The sequence below is a fragment of the Coniophora puteana genome (genome assembly GCF_000271625.1).
Source record: "Coniophora puteana RWD-64-598 SS2 unplaced genomic scaffold CONPUscaffold_18, whole genome shotgun sequence".
Classification (NCBI taxonomy): domain Eukaryota; kingdom Fungi; phylum Basidiomycota; class Agaricomycetes; order Boletales; family Coniophoraceae; genus Coniophora; species Coniophora puteana.
In genome coordinates this window covers 1,021,797-1,038,889 of record NW_006913070.1, presented here as the reverse complement: position 1 = coordinate 1,038,889, position 17,093 = coordinate 1,021,797, and the positions used below count along the sequence as shown (strand labels likewise).

Below are 17,093 nucleotides of genomic sequence, written 5' to 3'. Positions count from 1 at the left end.
GTCTTCACACAAGATTTGGACCAACCTGTACCCAGAAAGGCCGCCATATATGGCAGTTGTTGTCGCTCCATAGCACCAGGGTACATTTATATGGTGTATAACGGCTGAGACAGCAAATAATCACGATACGGATGGATTGCCGATGACACTAGACACAAATCTGGAATCAATTGAAGGGTATATGTCACGATTTGCCCAAGCCCCACATCGCAAACGTCTCCAACCAGTCAACTCCGCTTCATCCCCCCCATCTCAAACATTTCCACGCAGCCTTCGATCCCGGTAGTGTGTGGATCATAATTCGACCAGTCCGTCGACAGAGCTCCGTCGGTCGGCTCAATGATGACCACGTTGTCACCATTCATCTTGGCCGGACCTGTGTGGTTGCCGCCCCTGTCAGAGAATTGCATGGTGCTGAGCCGTTCGCTGGGTGCCCCGCGGGACGAAGTAGTCTCGTGAACTCGACAGAGGTGTAGCTGCATGTTGGTGGCGAGGACCGTTTGTAACACAGACTGAAACCTACAGGTAGCATAACGTTATAGCTCAAGTTGATGACCGAAGCTACAAACAAAACGTAACTCACATTTCAGTCGTTTCAATATACGCGATCTAGGACTCGGCGTTAGCCGACGCATATCATAAAGGAGCTCGATACTCACAGGCACACTGAATTCAACTGCAGCGTTAATCACAGACAATACTAGGTTCTGGTCAGCACGCGATAGGGTACAAGGAATGTCAGTTACGTACTAAAGATCACGGCGCAGTACAGGACCCCATCACGCATGAGCGTCTCGAGTAGGTGGCTCTGCATCGACTGAGTCTGTTGCCGCAGCCTAACCAGGATTGACCCTAAAAGAACTACAAGGTGTTAGCGTCGCTGAAAGTTGGGAGAACTGGACGGAGTAAAGTAGTTCAAAACACCCAACTTACTCGCTTCGTTGGCAATGATAACAACAAACGTGCCAGACAGCCCCTGATTGTTTCCCCCAGTCTTGAAGCAACCAGAGATTGCTGGGATAGGCGATGGTCCAACTAACGTGTGGGACGAGATGGAATATCAGTATTAGTTACGATCTGTGGAGAAGCCACTTACGGGCTGGACTTACACGTTATAGAAGGCATATATGTGGCTAATAGTACGCTTACGATAAGGAGGGAAGTCTATCATGACCGATGAGAATTGAATAACTTGTTCACGAACGAGCACACTTACCACAAGATTGACGATAGAGAGTATCATTGCAGCGCGCTTTCCGTTCCACATTGCATAGTTCCGCAGACTGAATAGACCTATGATACGTCCACGTCAGATTAGCGAGCCGAAACAAATGAGCGAATCACGCACACTGCGACACTGTGATGGCAAAAGCCTGTGTTGCTAGAGTGATATTGTTAAACGTGAATGCATCATCCCGTGCCTCAGGACCACACGATAACCCTACCTGTGCTTGCGTAGAACAAGGGTGCACAAGCCTGAGGCCAATGTTAGCGCCCCATTCAAAAGGTTTGATGTATGACGCACTTTCTCTGGGGTTGGGAAATCAAGTTGGTCTTATCTCGAAAGACGCATCAGGAAATGTGTCGTCATACGACTGCACTAACGCACCTGCGAGCGTGATGGGAATAATAGCAAAATTGATGTACCGAGCCATGATATATAGGCTCTTTCCCATGCCCCATCCGCGTCGGCTCCAGATGTATTGGATCTGAAAGTATTGCTGAGCGAATATGAAGGAAGAAAGGATGTAGTGCGCGCCCACCTCGTCTCCCAGGTTGAGGAAGTAGTCGTATAGCTATACATACGGAAATATGGATTAGAGAGCTTAAAGAGACCTACAAGTCGAATGCACTCACGAATAATGCTGTAATGGACACTTGAGCGTCATAAGTACACGTACTACGGTAACGCGTCACTTGAGCGTACCTTCAAAGTACTAGATGCCCACAATGCATCAGCACAATGGGATGCACAGACTGTCGGGGAGGATAACATGAAACGGTCTGCTTACGTTGACCAGCTTATTCCCGTCTGCAAAGTACACCAGCTCCTCGTATGCCTTCTCCATCCCCTCTGATTCGGCAAATTGTCGTGTCAGACACCCTATTGATGAAGATGAGCTCGAAGCGAGTAATCAGGCGAAGGCAAGGAAATGGAGGGGCGTCAAGGGAGTTGAGTCGGCCTCAAGTGGATCCAGCGTTGAACGCTGATGCCAGAGGCGTGTTATTTATGTCGTTGCCATCTGGTTCAGCGGCATTATGGGCCAACCGGGCCTTCAACCGACCTCCGCAGGCCTCCGTTCGATCGGACAGCTGTCAATTTTCCCGCGGTTCCTGAAGATCATGTCATGATCATGTCCAGAGCCGACGGCTGGGAGAAGATGCGAGATCAGACTCAAATCATCGTTCAGCGCCAATCAGGTTTGTTCCAAGTGTTGTGTCAAGACATTCAAGCTCACAAATTTGGGCTGCACCGACTACGACTCCCGGAACTTGTTGGCATTGGTCGTATCGTGGGGGGCAGTGCCTGGGGCAAACAGTTATCCCGCATGAGTTAGTCATAACCTCCCATTGCGTCGGTAGTAACTCGGGTGCTTACAGATTCATCATATACAATGCCTCTTTGTTAGTTTGATGAGCCAATCGAGGCATATGACGTGCCTCACTCTGGGGAAAGCAAAACTGTCTAAAGTCAGCGCTGCCAAGCATCGGTTTGATGCGAAAGAGGTTGCGGATGTTCGGAGAAGGAGTTTTACATTCGGTCTCATTCGGTGTGTCCGACTCGGACCTTCCGCTATCAGCGGGTGATGCATTGATGACTCCCTCGCGTTCATGATCGCGCTCGCCGGCCTCTGTACATTGTCTTCGTTGATCATTCCAGGCCTCGACTGTGCAAGCGACGAATTCTTGGAAAAGGTCACGATGAGATAAAAAACGCCGAGGCTTACATGGTTTAAGATGTCAAGGGACCAGCAAATATTCCGCACCTTTAATACCGCTACTCGCGTCTGTCCAAAACATTTCACCCGTTGGAACGCTAGGGAGAGCGCACATTGATCAGGACGGTGCTCTAATCGCTAAAATGGTGTCCAAACTCCTTGGTTCGCATCGGAAGGATGAACCTTAACTGTGGCTGACAGAAGTAAGAAAAAAACCTTCACCAAGTTGATGCGGTTTGCCAGTTTATCTGTTCGGTATGCAGATTATCGCTAGCTTCGTGCAAGACCAAAGGGTGCACTTACCCTTCAAGGGCTCAACGCCCAACCGCGAGTGATGCATGCTGAACCCTGCTGAACCTAGATAGTGCCTAAGTAATGATTGGATGGAGGCGAACCGAAGGTGTCCTGGTTGACTGTCTCGGTGCTACTCGGCGCTGCCGCCGGCACCCTCGTCTACCCTCGTGTCGCGTGGTCCTTCTCTCACGATCTCGGTCTCCCTGGCGCGCACATCAGCGGCACTCAGCTTCCTGGGACAACCAACTCAATTGCAACCCATCTCCAGTCGCCAACTTTAGGCAGTAGCAGGTCATCGACACGCTCGTCGCGGAGGGTCAAGACACGCATGTGGTTAACTGGCATAGAGCTTCTGTGCGGCTGACAGGTTTTCATTCCTCGGAGTGCACTTTGAGTGCACTGGTTCGACAACGGTGGGAGGCGCACAACGCGCCTTTGGTAGGGTTTCTATGAGCAACGCTCTATCATTGCCGCTTAGCGATGATGCGGCTGAAGGCACAGGCACATGGACAGATTCTTTTCTCTCTTCCCTCTCTCTCTCTTCTCCGCATCGTCATCGTCAGCGCCAGCCCGGAGATGCAGAGCGTAGACATTGGTAATACTCTAGGTAAGTCGTTATGGCTTTTAACCTTTTTCACGCAGCTTCATAAATCTCGTTCAATAGGGGCTGCGTACATTGGCGGGACGGCGGCGGCGGCGTAAGTCATGTATTTTGATCCATTGGCGCTCCCAAAAAGCTCACTAACCTCAATCTATCTCAGGTTGTACGGCGTCACGCTCCTCCAGACTACGATGTACTACTTGAAGTATCCGCAAGATCCTCTTTACGTGAAGTCCCTGGTTAGTTTCCCTCACTCGCACAGGCAGCGTCCTTGACTGCATGGGTATATGCTGGGTATATACGCAGGTAGCAACTGTTTGGTGTGTTTTTCGCTTGTTTAAGCTCCTAGCTGTCTCATTCTGCGATCTATAGGTTGCTGGACACTTTGCATGTCGCCTTCAGTAAGAAAACAATATCTTTTAAGCATGTTCAACGCTCTGAACATTGGCGTGTCTAGTGGGTCACTGGCTGTACTTCAATCTGGTCTGTGATCAAACTACTTGCCCCCCGCCTTGACGATTCATGCTCGCCATCCTCTAGGTCTCGAGTCGTTTCGTCATTTCCGGGCTCGAAATCGCACTTTGGTGAGAGGTTTTTGCTCCACTTTAACTCCCAATCATTTCTCACTTGTGATCCCTAGGTCGCTTCCCGTAAGTGGGTCAACCTGAGCCTCTGGGCATCAAACACCGCCTATTGATGCTGATGTGTTATATTATCACATGCCTTCTAGTCATCGATCTTGATGAATGTAGGTTGACTCGACTCTGGAGGTCGCCATATACCCGATCTGACTTTGCTAGTTATCATTGGCTGTCGTCATCCAAATGTGAGCGTGACCTCCAATATCACTGCATTCTGAAACCTTACGATGCCTAGATGGTTTATGATGCGAATCTTCTACTGTAAGTCTAACTCCAATCTCGAGTACTTCAATCGAACGTTCACTTGCTCTAGTCGCAAGGACGAAAGCTCGATACTGGCTATTGCTTGCCATGGTAAGTCTTTAAAATCGTATAGTCGACATACCCTCCTACGAGAATATCGTATAGACCGTAGCTGTGCTTGGCCATCTCGGTGAGTCACGCTCCCAAGCTGGGTACCACATGTATTGAATGTCCGTCTTAGCTTTCGGATTAGAATTCGTGGTCCTCATGTATGTTCTTCAACAAAACTCCCACAAAAGGATGATTCTCATGTTCATGTTGAGGTTCTTTCAAGCTGAAGCTCATGAGGTTGACGACGTGACAGTGAGTACCGTATTGGTAGACCTGCGCTCTCTCTTTAAAGTGGTGATATTCTCCTAGCTCGGCGCGATGCTACCTTTCACATTCTTCAACATTCTCTCTGAAGTTCTCGTTGCGGGTGCGCTCTGTGCTTTGCTTCGGCATAATCGGAAGAGTGGAGCGAATGGGTAAGTATGCATCTATTATCTGGCACGAGCGTGCTGAAGTGATGGTAATCCAACCGCGACAGAGTGCGAGAAGTCGTAAGATTGCTCATCGTATACGCCATCAATCGTTGCGTTCTGGTCACGTAAGTTTTCACCGTGATCGCTCGATGTCGTGCAGCTAACAATGCGCCCAAGGATCGTATCAGTCATAGAAACGGCCCTTGTAGGTTGATTTGAGCACGTCTATCTCACTTATATACTTAGCGCAAGCCAGTTTCTCGGGTGGAGAAGTAGTTTGTGGTGGGTTACCGCTGACTTTGTCATCGGGAAGAGTGCGTATCCTTTCGAAGTCGGCGGTTAGCATTCATCCTTGCCATCAGATGCTGACTTGACGTCCACCTGTCCAGTCTGGGCCAACTCCTTCCTGGTATCGTTGAATAGCCGAGACGCCATACGAAAGCGCTTTGACGGCGGGCGAACACCAAGTTCGCTCGTGAACGCGGTCAACCTGTCGGAAGCGGGACCCTGCCCACATTCACGGAGGAGTGATGGACAACAATCCAGTAACCTCGTTCTCGGGCTGCCAAGCCAAAGAGGCAGCGAGCCAAACGCTAGTGCCAATGGCAGCCATAGAACCTATCAGAGCAGCCAGGTGAGTCCTCGAATGTGATAGGATGCGCGATGAGGATGAACTTCAGAATAGGTGCTACCGCTCGACTCGGTGGATGCTGTTTGAGAGTCGGACTAGATCAGATTCATTGATTTTACCTAGAGGGATACATGGGACACGTCCGATAAACGTTCTCGTATGATACAATTGAGCTGCGTGTATGATAAGTATAGTAAATGAGTGAAACGGGCCAAAACCATCACTACTAGTTTGTGGACAAGCGAGTCAAGTCAAGGGCAGCGAGAATACCATCGTCTTGCGCTTACACCTCACCCGCTTTTGCCTTCTTTCCCTCCTCCACCTTCCCATCGTTACCGCTAATCTTGCCCGAGATAATCTTCATCTCATTCTTGACCTTCGTCATGAAGCCACTTCTCCTGTGCTGCGATTCCCCTGATGATGTCTTACTCCCACTGCGTGTGGACTCCTCTGACTTCCTATCTTCAGCCCCGACGCTGGAAGATGATGGCCCATTCTCGTCCGCGCCCGTGGATCCGGCCGGGTTCACGGGCTCGTCGACGCCAGGACCGGTAGGCGGTGGGTGTAGGTTTGCAGGGTGGTAATCGGTGTCCTGATTCGGAGCCGACATAGCTTTCGCGGTGGTGGTCTGCGGCTTCGCCGATGTCGGATGGGGGGATGCGCTATCGGGAATATCAGGAAGGGTCTTCGGAGCTAGATGACGAGTTGACAACATGATCAGAACTCGTCTTCGCACTTATAGGGTAGGATATGAGCTGTATACCTGTGCCAGTGTCCGCTGCAGCGACGCCGGCAGCGCTCCTCTCTGCGGGTTGGGGCTTGGCGGGAGCCAAGGGCTCGGTAGCCTTGGACGCTTCTGTCGTCTACAGTCGGGAGGATGACGTCAGACATCTTGGTACTCTGCGGAGAAAACAGGAGAGATAGCAAGTAGGCGCGGCACTTCGGAACGACTTATCCCGCGAACATTCATATCGTCGGGATGGCCCGCTGATCGCATTCAGAGGTCAGAAAGGCTTGGCCTTAAAACGCCTCCGATTCGATACCGCATGGGCGGGCGGGGCTACTGTATGGCTGGGTAACTCCAGCGTGGTAGACCTACCCCGCACCCCACTGCCATCAGACGCGCAAGCCATCAGATGGAATGCGAACGTCTAGAAGATCACCACAAGCTTCCGACGAGAGGGATGCTCCAAGAAAGGACCACAGGCACACTCACCGGTTCACGAGCTTGACCGGCTGCCCTTTCATCGGGAAGAAGGGCGACACTTGACTCGTCTCTGGATCCAGGAAGAGAGCCGATGCCGATCGGAACCTTGGGACCATCCTTGATCCTACGTTCCTCAGGCAACACAGCGACGTTGTGTTCCTTGATCGACCCAGGGAGTGCTCCTACGCCAGCGGAGAGATGGTCTGAAGGCTGAGCGCCCTCTAGTTCGGTACTGGGAAGTGAAGTGCGTTTGCCCTGGGTCGCCGATCCGCGGCCGTCGGTACCGGCACGATCATCGGGCACGACGGCGACACCTCGCTCGTCGACTGAGCCTGGGAGCGCACCTCCGCCAGAGGAAAGATGTTCTGAATGATTAGCACCCTCATGCTCGGTACTGGGAAGGGATGTGCCGTTGCCTTGGGCTTCGGCTCCGCCGGCCTGACCGGGCTCTGTAGACGGTCAACGGTATTCATCCTAGTTGACGTGGTACAAAACTCACTCCAGTAAGCAGAAACAGTGTCCCTCACACCTTGAGGGATAGGTAGGTACGCAGCAGCCGTTTGGCCAGCTGTTTCTATCCCGTGCTCCACCTGATCGGGTATGTACTGCTTCGCGCTCTGGACATATTCGGCGCCAACGGGACTTCCATCGGGATTCGTGAACTTGTTGGAACCGGATGTCGTCGAGGAAGTAACATGTTCGTCGCGGTCCTTGGGGTACGATCCAGGAAATTCGGCGCCTGGAGTAGAGACATTCGAGCCTGCCGAGTGGACTTGCTGAGTCGAGCCCAGCATGGAATTGGTCCTGGATGCCCATTCGTTTGCAGGAGTCCCGGGAGAGGAAAGGTCGGGGAGAGTAGGGGGGATTACAGTGGAAGTCATGGTTGTCGTTTGCCAAAGGAGGTGGAGTTCGCGAGTTAGGAGACAGGAGTTTTATGGCGGACTCGGAATGATGTCATACCTGTCACACCTCGCCAACACCGCTTTACTCGTGGTCACCACCATTTCGTTCCTCGACTGCGCCATGATGAGATGACCTGCCTAGTCATGATCACAAGCCTCCTCCAACTCGAACAGGTGTAAAGGCCCAGATATGTTTGGCCAATATTCTTACCAAAGGGTGAGTCTCGCCTTTACCCGCCCCTATCTACCTTGACGAGGGACGCTGCGCAACATTTTGGTTCAATCGCCTATTCGGATGCGGCCCAGCTAAGCAACAAGGTTAGAAACCAGATTCACTCGCCGCAGGTACGTCACTTCATATCCTCACCACATTTCTTTCCTGAGGAGACGCCATTCACGCGTAGACATTCTCCTGTCGTCTTTGTTATAACCATTTCTGAAAGGTGTTGCGTTGGATATGGTGTTTGCAAAGCTAGTGGAGGCAAGGTGTTCGAGCGGTGGTGTTCAGGGAGTCCGGGAAAACGGGGAAAACGACGCGAGAATTTGCGACATAACCTGATTTGGTAATACGGAGTCAGCCACAGAGTCCGAAAAAATCGGACCCGCATTTTGCTTGCATGAACGCCCTCATTCCCATACTCCTCTGTTCAACGTTCAAAGTCCATAGCCTGGTGTACTTAGAGGCATAATCTCCTTATCCTATCGTTTCTCTTGAAATTCGAATGCATCTCAAGCCATATATGCAATGTGTCATGGCGGAGACATGTGTGCGTTGATCGTGGCGATTCGCAAGTTTCCTCCCTCATACGTTTCTGCTTGCTGAGCGGCCCTCTGCTATTGTTTCTCAGGGATAAAGAATGGAAGGCCGCGATGCGTCGCTGAAGGGCCGTCAAGTATCGGCGGCCTCGTTGTACGGCCGCTGAGTAAACGCTGAAGATATTTTCATTCGAAGAAGTGTTGCTATGGGACGTAAATCTCACTCGCCACAACTCTGGAGCACGTCTCCGTCCCATGCACTCCCACCGATGGGGATCTGCAGATGTTATGCTTCCGAGCAACCGGATCGATGCCTTCCAGGGACTATCTGGGACTTCTTTCAACGTCTCGCGGAGTAACGGAAGGCAATGGTGTCATTTCCACCAGCGATGAAATTCCCTGTATATCTCGTGAGCTCAACGGTAAGACGTTATCCAGTTAGCCGCGATGTTTTGTTCATCACTTCGCACAGATGTTCAAATGGTGTACCAACACCGCGCGGATAGGCTTAACTTATCATGTCGCCTCGGTGGTAGGGTCTGACAGATACGTGCATCTGGCAATCACCCACAATGCACAGGTTTGTGCCCATCGTCGCATGCTTTTTAACGCAGGTATTCATAACAGCGTCAATCAAACAAATAGCTGCCAGCGAGATTATTATCTTTTCGTCGGCTGAAATATCACTGAAGATTACATCCAGGCGATTCCAGGTTTGTAAGCACAAAAAATGTCTGCCTCATCCCACCCTATGGTCAGCTCGCTCCCACTCTCCCTACATAGAAGCACCAGCCATTGCGCTATTACCTTCGCCTTCTTTGATTGGAGACAAGCCGCGGTCGAGTAAAGCCGGCTCCATTAGCATGGTCTTCTTCGCTGAAGAAACCATGCTTCTTTCTCTCGTGGCACGAGATTTGTTTTAACAATTTGTATCTCGCCATTCCGGCTCCCTTCGTTGGACCACGGGGCCCGAGCAAGTCGATCTATCTCGTTTCCACGCGTGCTATGTATATCACGTCATTCTGTCATTCACTATCTCAAAGGAGGCTTCGCTCACTTATATCAGGTTTGAACCTTCTCTTCCTTCGAGGTGAAACGCTAGTACGAAGCTGTCTTATGGGGTGCGTGGTCGCGATCCGCTGTGTAGGTCCCAATCCTCCGGCGACCATTGGCCCTACCTCCACGTTCCATCCACTTATATTAGCCTTCCGCGTCTTCCGCGGCACATATTCTGGCATGGCGGTGTCTTAGGGAAACGGTGGATGGCCGCCGTTGTAAGAGGCTATGGGCTCACTTAATTGCCCATTAGGGTGATCATAGGGATTTACAGTCTCGTTCTGCCAATCGATCACAGGAGGATCTCCTGCGCGTTGACACAGGTGAAATAGGGGTGTCGACCACTCTGTAATGACTCCGACATGCGAACGCAATTCATCATATCTACACAGGGAGTTGCGGGCGAGCTTACTGACTGTATACAAGTATGTGGGGCATGCGAACTTTGTTGTTCTGTCAGTACGCCTGTACCTTATCCCCATAGATGTACCCCTGACATAGAACGTTTAGGCTTATCAGTGAGACTAATAGACAATGTAAGTTTAAGCACATTGTTTTATCTGCCTCTAAGTATCTCACATGTGCGTGAACAGTCCAAAGATGCTGTGAGATTTGAAACCTTGTTATATCTGATTAATAACGGATACATGGAGAGAGAATGAGAAGTCCGGTCCGACGTCGCCCCTCGGGGCTGGACCCGAACAGTGATTCGTCGTCATCTCTACGGAGGCCAGCTACAGTACGTCTGCTGCGCGGGCGAGTTCGCATTCACACTGACATGGTGGGATGTGCTTGGCATGGTCTTAGGGCCCAGAAGCAGTTCACGGCATTGCTGCCGGTGGGAGTCCGCGCTCCTCTTCTGACTTCGCGCATCCCGTCTTCCTCAATTGTGACGAACTTTGTGGCGCAGATCCTCCTATGTCGTTGTTCTATCTTTAATCTATGCTCTGGCTCATCCTTTGAAACAGCCTACGCTAGAATCACAACGTCAATTCCAGCTAGTTTAGCCTGTTCAGTAATGTTGGCTAATATGTCAAAGAAGCCTATTCTCCAATTAGCATGGTCCAATTCTCGAAGTCTAGCTCAGAGTGCAATAGAGCAATACCAAAGCTCAGAGCCCTTTCAATTCAGTTGCAGCCAATGTGAGTCGAGGAAGGCCCTTCAGCCTCTCATCAATAATGCCCATATGCTCGTGTAAAAACCTTTACCAGGTTTGAAATGATTTACTTGCGAACGTACCCTCGTGCGTGAGTATGAACTAGATGCTCACAACGGTTCTGACTTCGCGATCTAGCTGTTGAAACATAGCAAGATTATACGGAGCCAGCACATCGTGAGATTGACACGGCCCAAAAATAGACATGTATGACCTGCCATCTTTTAAAAATGCCAGTTAGTCATTAGTGTCACAGCGTCCTACAAAAACGGAGTTCACAATGATCCAAGTGATCAGCAACCTATCAACTGCCGTCAAGCTACGTTGTATCCGGACAAAACCGCATTGTACCTGCTTCACCGTATACCTATTGATAGATTGTACTCCGACTTTACCCATCATCATTTGATCGAATTCATCTGACCTGGGATTGGGTATGCGCGCAGACGACCCGAATGGCGGGATACGTCCGGACATAATAAGATGCGTACGGATGTATGGCTTGCTCTGGCCGCGTCTATGTGGCCGCGTTCGAGTGTGAGATGCCTGGGGCGGCCTCCCGAGATCCTGCGCTCACGTGGAGAAGCCACGCATGGGCACGACGGTTCGCGGACTCCGAACAGCTCCAACTCTCGAGCGAATTATGCTCAGCGATGGCTCAGTGCGCCGCCCTGTGCGTACCGCCCCGGATGTTGCGGTGGTGCATCATGCCATTGAGTATGAATGGACATCAGCTTCAATAATCTCGCGACACAGAGGTTGATTAAGGATAAAGAGCTACTACATGATACACGATGGCGTTGCAAGACACAACAGGATAAATCTATACATATAGGTATCACAAAACTACGCGGAAGCTGTTTAGTACACGCCTATCCTCAGCAGACAGGGGTTGATAGTTCGTGCTAGGAGCAGGGTGGCCAAGGCGAACAGCAGCGTTCTGGGTATCATCGGGTCCCGCTGTGAGGGCTGATATGCTAGGAAGAGTGACGCCTGGATGTCGACTTCTCGGTCCGTCCGCAGTGATCGCAGCCGATGACTGGGGTGGCGGCGCACCAGCGTAAGAAGCGGAGGACGAAGTAGATACGGATCTAGACGTCTCTGAAGACGACGAAGATGGATATGGGTACTGCCCCACATATGGCAGTATCGAAGAGTCACCGGCGATGAACGACTCCCGTGGGTCGGGCGCGTACGAGTATCGGTCAGTCCTGAGACCGTTGGCTTTGCTAGAGACGAACACGCCCTCCGGGACACGGATATTTCTCAGGTAATCGTAACTTTCTATGACAGGAAGACGAAGATAGTCATCGCCCTAAAAACGATATGAATAAAGGTGTTACGATTTACTATCTGGATGATGCACCCACCGCAAAGTACGCAACTACATGCCATTTCCGGGGTTGGCTAGAGCCTGGGAGGTACACAAGAGCTGAATACGTCTGCTTCGTGAGACCGTTTGGTCTGTTAGGTCGGTCTTTCCGTCTGTTCGTGCTTGGAGGGACAGAAGCAGGATCTGAAGCCCGTTTTGCTCTAAACACCAAACGATGTCAGGGTCAGGTTGCCTGATCGTGTATGATAATCACTGACCTCAAGGCTGCTTTGGCCTCTTTTTCTTCTGGCGTAGTTTCCATCTTCTCCTCGTAAAAAAGATAATCTCCCCGCATGCGGCTTTGCGACCTTGAGCAGAACATATGTAAGCGAAAGCGGGATGTGCCTAATCACCGCGGCCGTTGCTTACCATCTCCGCCCGTCAGTCCATCGCAGCAAGCCTCCATCGTTCTCGGCCTCTTCCCATACGAAAACGTTACCGGAGGTTAACGTCTCCCTCTCGCTCGCGGTGAGACGCCTTCGAATTAAGGGGAGCATATTGACTCGAACGGCTTCGAGAACTACATGGGCATCACGACCGTCCCTGACGTCTGGTAACGAAGATGGTGAGCTAAGTTTAGTCTTATGCAGATGTTGGTAAGCGGCATACGAAGTGTAGGGTGCGTTGGGGGACCAAGGTGGCCTACGACGGACGACGATCTGAAGGACATGGCGAAAGGGCTGATGACTTGAAGCGGCCAGTTTCCTCGGAAGCGATTTATAGAGGACATGGAGTCGCGGGGAAACCTGTTATCTCAGCATATGGACATTCACACTACGTGTGGACATCATGTCGACCGTCTGGAGTTGGAAGCAATCGGAGTGAAGGAGAGGTTCTTCCTGAAGAATGAGCGTGTAGGAAGAAACGACCGCCAAAAGTGGGTCCCTTTCGCAAGCGCTCTGCCTCGTCCCTGTTTAGGTTGACAGCAGTACAGCATGTAACCGGAGATCATGCGTAAACGTGGATAAAAAGAAACTTGACATGGGACAAACCTTAATAGAAAGGGCTACCCAGGAACCGGCAGAGAGGAACTGCTGTTGGATCGGGTGTCGGTCGAGTAAAATTAACACTGACTGACAAGCAGCGGTTAGCCGGTGTTCCGACAGAGAAGGTAACACGCAGCGTTTCTTTCCCACACGAGTCCTCGCCTGGTAAAATTGGACTAAATCATTTGCCTTGGTTTACCCAAAGGATATGTTCTCTGCTGCGTCTTTCAATCCGCCTAACAATGGCAGTCTCTTGGCATCGGGGGCTCCCGGGAATCAGCTCAAAGGTTTCGTCAGACTTGAGCGCTCCAGGACGGGGAGAGTCGAGGATCGCGCGTATCCCCATATGTCCGGCGGGAGACTTAGGAAGGCGTATGGCAATCAAAGACAAGCAAATGCAGCATGTCGGTGATCACTGCAGTTCCGGTATCGCCCCAAGACTATGGGCGATCTCGGGGAAATGGTATTCAGTAACGAATTGTGGGTTCATGCAAAGTCAATAAAAAAGGTGACCTTGACCTTATCATGATTTGGTCACGGGTGTTGCGCGGAGGTGTAGGAGCAATATCAAGTTTCCCGTTTGTCCCAGCTGTGTCCCTGATGCAACTTACCGAGCGTTGGCTCACGATTTGGGTTCCCGAGCAGGGACGAAAGGTTACGTATTGTACTTGCGGAGCCGCGAGTCTGTAGTACCGAGGGATGCAAGTCGCCTTGGGGAGTATTTAACCATAAGAGGGGATACAGCGTCGAAAGAAAAGACGACTATCACCGACTGATCATCGTTCAGATGGTGGTAGTCCAGCCGGCGGCATCAACCACACGTCAATCGCACAAGCAGCGGCACCAGCGGCAGCACTGACAAACGTGGGAAATTCATGATGGTTTAGGGGCGTCCTTTCACCGTCTCACACGTCACTGGCCACTGGTGGCAAGGTACATGGAAAGACGTAAAGGCACCATGCTCATTCTACGAAAAATACGATTTACTTCTGATCCAACGTAGCTTCAATACACTAAGCATGACGGTAAGATAATCGGCTTCTGTCTTCTATGATTCGGACCGATGATATCTTTCAGATGATCATGCTCTCTGAACCATCAGAGCGTCCGTCACTTATGACATCACTGTAACAGGAGGCGTGCGTGTCCACGGAAGATTATGGTTTGTTCGCCTCTTTGACTACTGCAGCTTCATTTGCCTTACTCGACTTCTCTTATATGCCTTCCGAAAACTACGACGAACATATTTGGCCAGGAGAACAGCAACTTGAACTCGCCTCTGACCAGGCAAGCACCGAGACCGAGGGAGAGCATACTTGGAAGAAGCGACCCCCATATCGCATTCATGAGGAAGGTGAACCCTTCCCGGTCAAATACCGCGGGAGCTGCCACTGTGGTCTCGTGAAGTATCAGCTGGGGAGGGAAGCTCCGTTAGATAGCAAGCTGTGCCATTGCACGACTTGTCAGACTCAGCATGGTATGTAATGTAACTCGGGTGGGGATTATACAGACTGATCTAGGTTGTATCATCACTCCCTAGCTGCGCCCTTTCAATGGGCAGCCATCTTCCATAAAGATGACATCAATTTCACAGACGGCCACCACAACCTCGAGTGGTATAATCCGAGTGACAAAAGCATCGAGAACAAGCTGCCGTGTAAAGTGCGCTGCTGCTACTGCCACTCGCCCATTATGGACGAAGGGCGTAACATGATCTTGCTCTTTCCGAGCCTGATCCATTTTCAGAACGATGAAGACAAGGCCAAGTTTAGACCGAGATGCCACATATTTTATAGTCAGAGGTGAGAGGTTCGCGTTTCCGGTAAGAAGCTTCTCCGCGATACTCAACCACTTTAGGGTCGTCGATGTTCCGGATAACCTACCGAAGGTGAGCGCGTACCATGTGTCTCCGCCCTCTCCGTGCTAAGGACTAACATAATTCTTTAAATAGTGGACGGGACTGAATGAAGTCAGCGAGCTAATGGAGGGACCAGATATGAGCTAGAGTTTGGTTCATTTTAGTACTAGCACATCCAAAACGAGCATTTAATTCAGTCTTGATGGCACCATACCAGTCAACAGACTGCAAATGTTGTAGCTTGTGCTGTCCATGTGAGCTCGAGACTCCGCCCGCTGACGGTAATAACCCTTAGCTAGGGCCTCGGTGAGAAAGGCCCCGAGTCTATTTCGTCAATTTGTCAAGCGGGCCGCTAGGACCGTCTGGATCCTAGGCAACAATATTCTGTCTCCCAAGTTCGAGCATCATTAGCAATATACTTAGCTTGTGTGCCTCTGCAATAAGAGAAGGTTCGTTTTACAACTACGAGCACACGTCGAATTTGACTGAGTCTCGGAACCCCCCCCCCCCCACAATTTCTACGTGGAATTTCTATAGGATCATCATCGGGTACCTGATTCATTGTGGCCGGACATGTTTGGTTCCGCCGTGCCTAAATCTTGCACTATTATTAGAATCGACAGCGCAAGAATAGTTACTAGAAGAGCTAATAAAAGAATAGGCGACACAATCATCCGTCGTGACCAGGACTCAGTTGGATTACCTGTAAGTGTGCGCTTTCTTAAATGGACCCTGTCTCACGAGACAGACACCATGAGGTGCCGACTTTGCCTTATTGGCTCAGTGTATCTGTCTATTCATTCGCTAAGGAATATCTCATCGGACCTTCTGAGAAAGATCTTGTTTTACCAACATTTGAGATTGAGGGCTGAGAGGGAGGCATGCGGAACCTCCATCACTGCTTTTGAGGGTCAAACAGAGTTGATCAACCAAACCTCATCACACGGTCGAGTATTTGCCCGCGACAACGCGGTGTTAAAGACTCTGTTAGTACTTTTGTCTTGTGGTTCTGTTACTCCGCGGCATAGTGCTTTTGAGCTGATCTGTACATCCGGCACTGACTCGACACAACACGGCATGACGACGCCAGCGCCGACAAGGTTTGACACATTAAAGGACGATAGAACATTCCATCAGCTCACCATTGCTTACCACTGGTATAGTAAGTCAATCTTTTCTGATCGAGAAATTCGCGAAAGGGTGCGCAGCAGCGTTATCTAGAAATGACCTACAAAACAGCCCATATGAGGTGTTATTATAAGCACAACAATATGCCGAACATACCTTCTCCTCTGCCGACTTGGAAGCGTCTACGTGCAGTACTATGTGAATACCTGTGTCGGGTGTCGTGATGACCAGATGGCAGAAAAACTCCTTTGCTGCCGAAGCGCCGCATCGCGTCGGCAAATGGAAGGCCTGGGAAACACTCCTCGTCAAAAATCCTCGAGTGATTTGATACAAGCTGGAGAAATGGACAGGTCTGGGAAAGCCTTCATGGCAGAGGTTTTGATCGAAGAGTCAAGTCTCAGGGGCGTGGATCACCGGTGGTGATCTGTAGTGATATGCTGGGGCGCGATGTATCCGTGCCGTCGGGAATGACGTGCTAGCGTCGCAACTTGCCTCGACGCGAGACCTGTCCAAGACAGGATCACCGTCGACTATTTTTTCGATTACCAGCGGCGAACATGACTGAGTACAGTTTTGGACAGCAATTGTATGCTCCGAACATCCAATCATCGAGAGGATTGTGCCACCGAAGGGAACCGCGATGGTGCGGGAACGAAGATGAAGCGTTCGTCATATTAAATTTGGCGCATCGTAGCGGGGACAATATTAGCATCCACCTGTGTTTGTGAAGAGAAAGGCGTAATTTGATCAAGAGTACCGCACCAGATAATTCGATGGCATCGCCGCCTACCTGACACAG

At 50.7% G+C, this 17,093-nt stretch overlaps 5 protein-coding genes across 5 annotated transcripts; 2 read left to right on the top strand and 3 right to left on the bottom strand.

Annotated features, from left to right (window-relative positions):
- Window positions 1-132: 132 nt before the first annotated feature.
- On the bottom strand, window positions 133-2,662 carry CONPUDRAFT_85705 (uncharacterized protein). The gene is made up of 17 exons (XM_007776895.1): window positions 2,600-2,662; window positions 2,460-2,527; window positions 2,013-2,393; window positions 1,928-1,937; window positions 1,858-1,877; window positions 1,764-1,796; window positions 1,610-1,709; window positions 1,526-1,554; window positions 1,446-1,476; window positions 1,349-1,381; window positions 1,217-1,293; window positions 1,110-1,164; window positions 934-1,035; window positions 751-861; window positions 660-700; window positions 584-609; window positions 133-519 (listed from the first exon to the last, which is right to left on the bottom strand). Exons 3-17 carry the CDS (start codon window positions 2,067-2,069, stop codon window positions 228-230), a joined length of 1,017 nt encoding a protein of 338 aa, XP_007775085.1. The 5' UTR covers window positions 2,070-2,393; window positions 2,460-2,527; window positions 2,600-2,662; the 3' UTR covers window positions 133-227.
- Window positions 2,663-3,713: 1,051 nt separating this feature from the next.
- CONPUDRAFT_159799 (uncharacterized protein) lies at window positions 3,714-5,960 on the top strand (the record flags this gene model as incomplete). Its single annotated transcript, XM_007776894.1, has 21 exons — window positions 3,714-3,840; window positions 3,898-3,931; window positions 3,995-4,073; window positions 4,141-4,154; window positions 4,207-4,235; window positions 4,292-4,317; window positions 4,375-4,418; window positions 4,475-4,484; window positions 4,565-4,582; window positions 4,635-4,660; window positions 4,711-4,736; window positions 4,789-4,829; window positions 4,884-4,908; window positions 4,960-4,987; window positions 5,042-5,081; window positions 5,139-5,245; window positions 5,308-5,367; window positions 5,420-5,447; window positions 5,499-5,556; window positions 5,632-5,876; window positions 5,928-5,960. The coding sequence occupies 21 exons, from the start codon at window positions 3,714-3,716 to the stop codon at window positions 5,958-5,960; spliced, it is 1,098 nt and encodes a 365-aa protein (XP_007775084.1).
- Window positions 5,961-6,156: 196 nt separating this feature from the next.
- CONPUDRAFT_93740 (uncharacterized protein) lies at window positions 6,157-8,105 on the bottom strand (the record flags this gene model as incomplete). The annotated part of the gene is made up of 5 exons (XM_007776893.1): window positions 6,157-6,566; window positions 6,637-6,736; window positions 7,090-7,529; window positions 7,580-7,884; window positions 8,041-8,105. The coding sequence occupies 5 exons, from the start codon at window positions 8,103-8,105 to the stop codon at window positions 6,157-6,159; spliced, it is 1,320 nt and encodes a 439-aa protein (XP_007775083.1).
- Window positions 8,106-12,145: 4,040 nt separating this feature from the next.
- Window positions 12,146-12,870, bottom strand: CONPUDRAFT_26273 (uncharacterized protein; the record flags this gene model as incomplete). The annotated part of the gene is made up of 4 exons (XM_007776583.1): window positions 12,146-12,265; window positions 12,321-12,483; window positions 12,541-12,630; window positions 12,692-12,870. Coding segments are annotated over 4 exons (552 nt in total), but the record flags the coding sequence as incomplete, so codon positions are not given.
- A 1,656-nt stretch (window positions 12,871-14,526) lies between these two features.
- Window positions 14,527-15,313, top strand: CONPUDRAFT_66563 (uncharacterized protein; the record flags this gene model as incomplete). The annotated part of the gene is made up of 4 exons (XM_007776597.1): window positions 14,527-14,785; window positions 14,849-15,110; window positions 15,166-15,196; window positions 15,260-15,313. 4 exons carry the CDS (start codon window positions 14,527-14,529, stop codon window positions 15,311-15,313), a joined length of 606 nt encoding a protein of 201 aa, XP_007774787.1.
- Window positions 15,314-17,093: the final 1,780 nt, after the last annotated feature.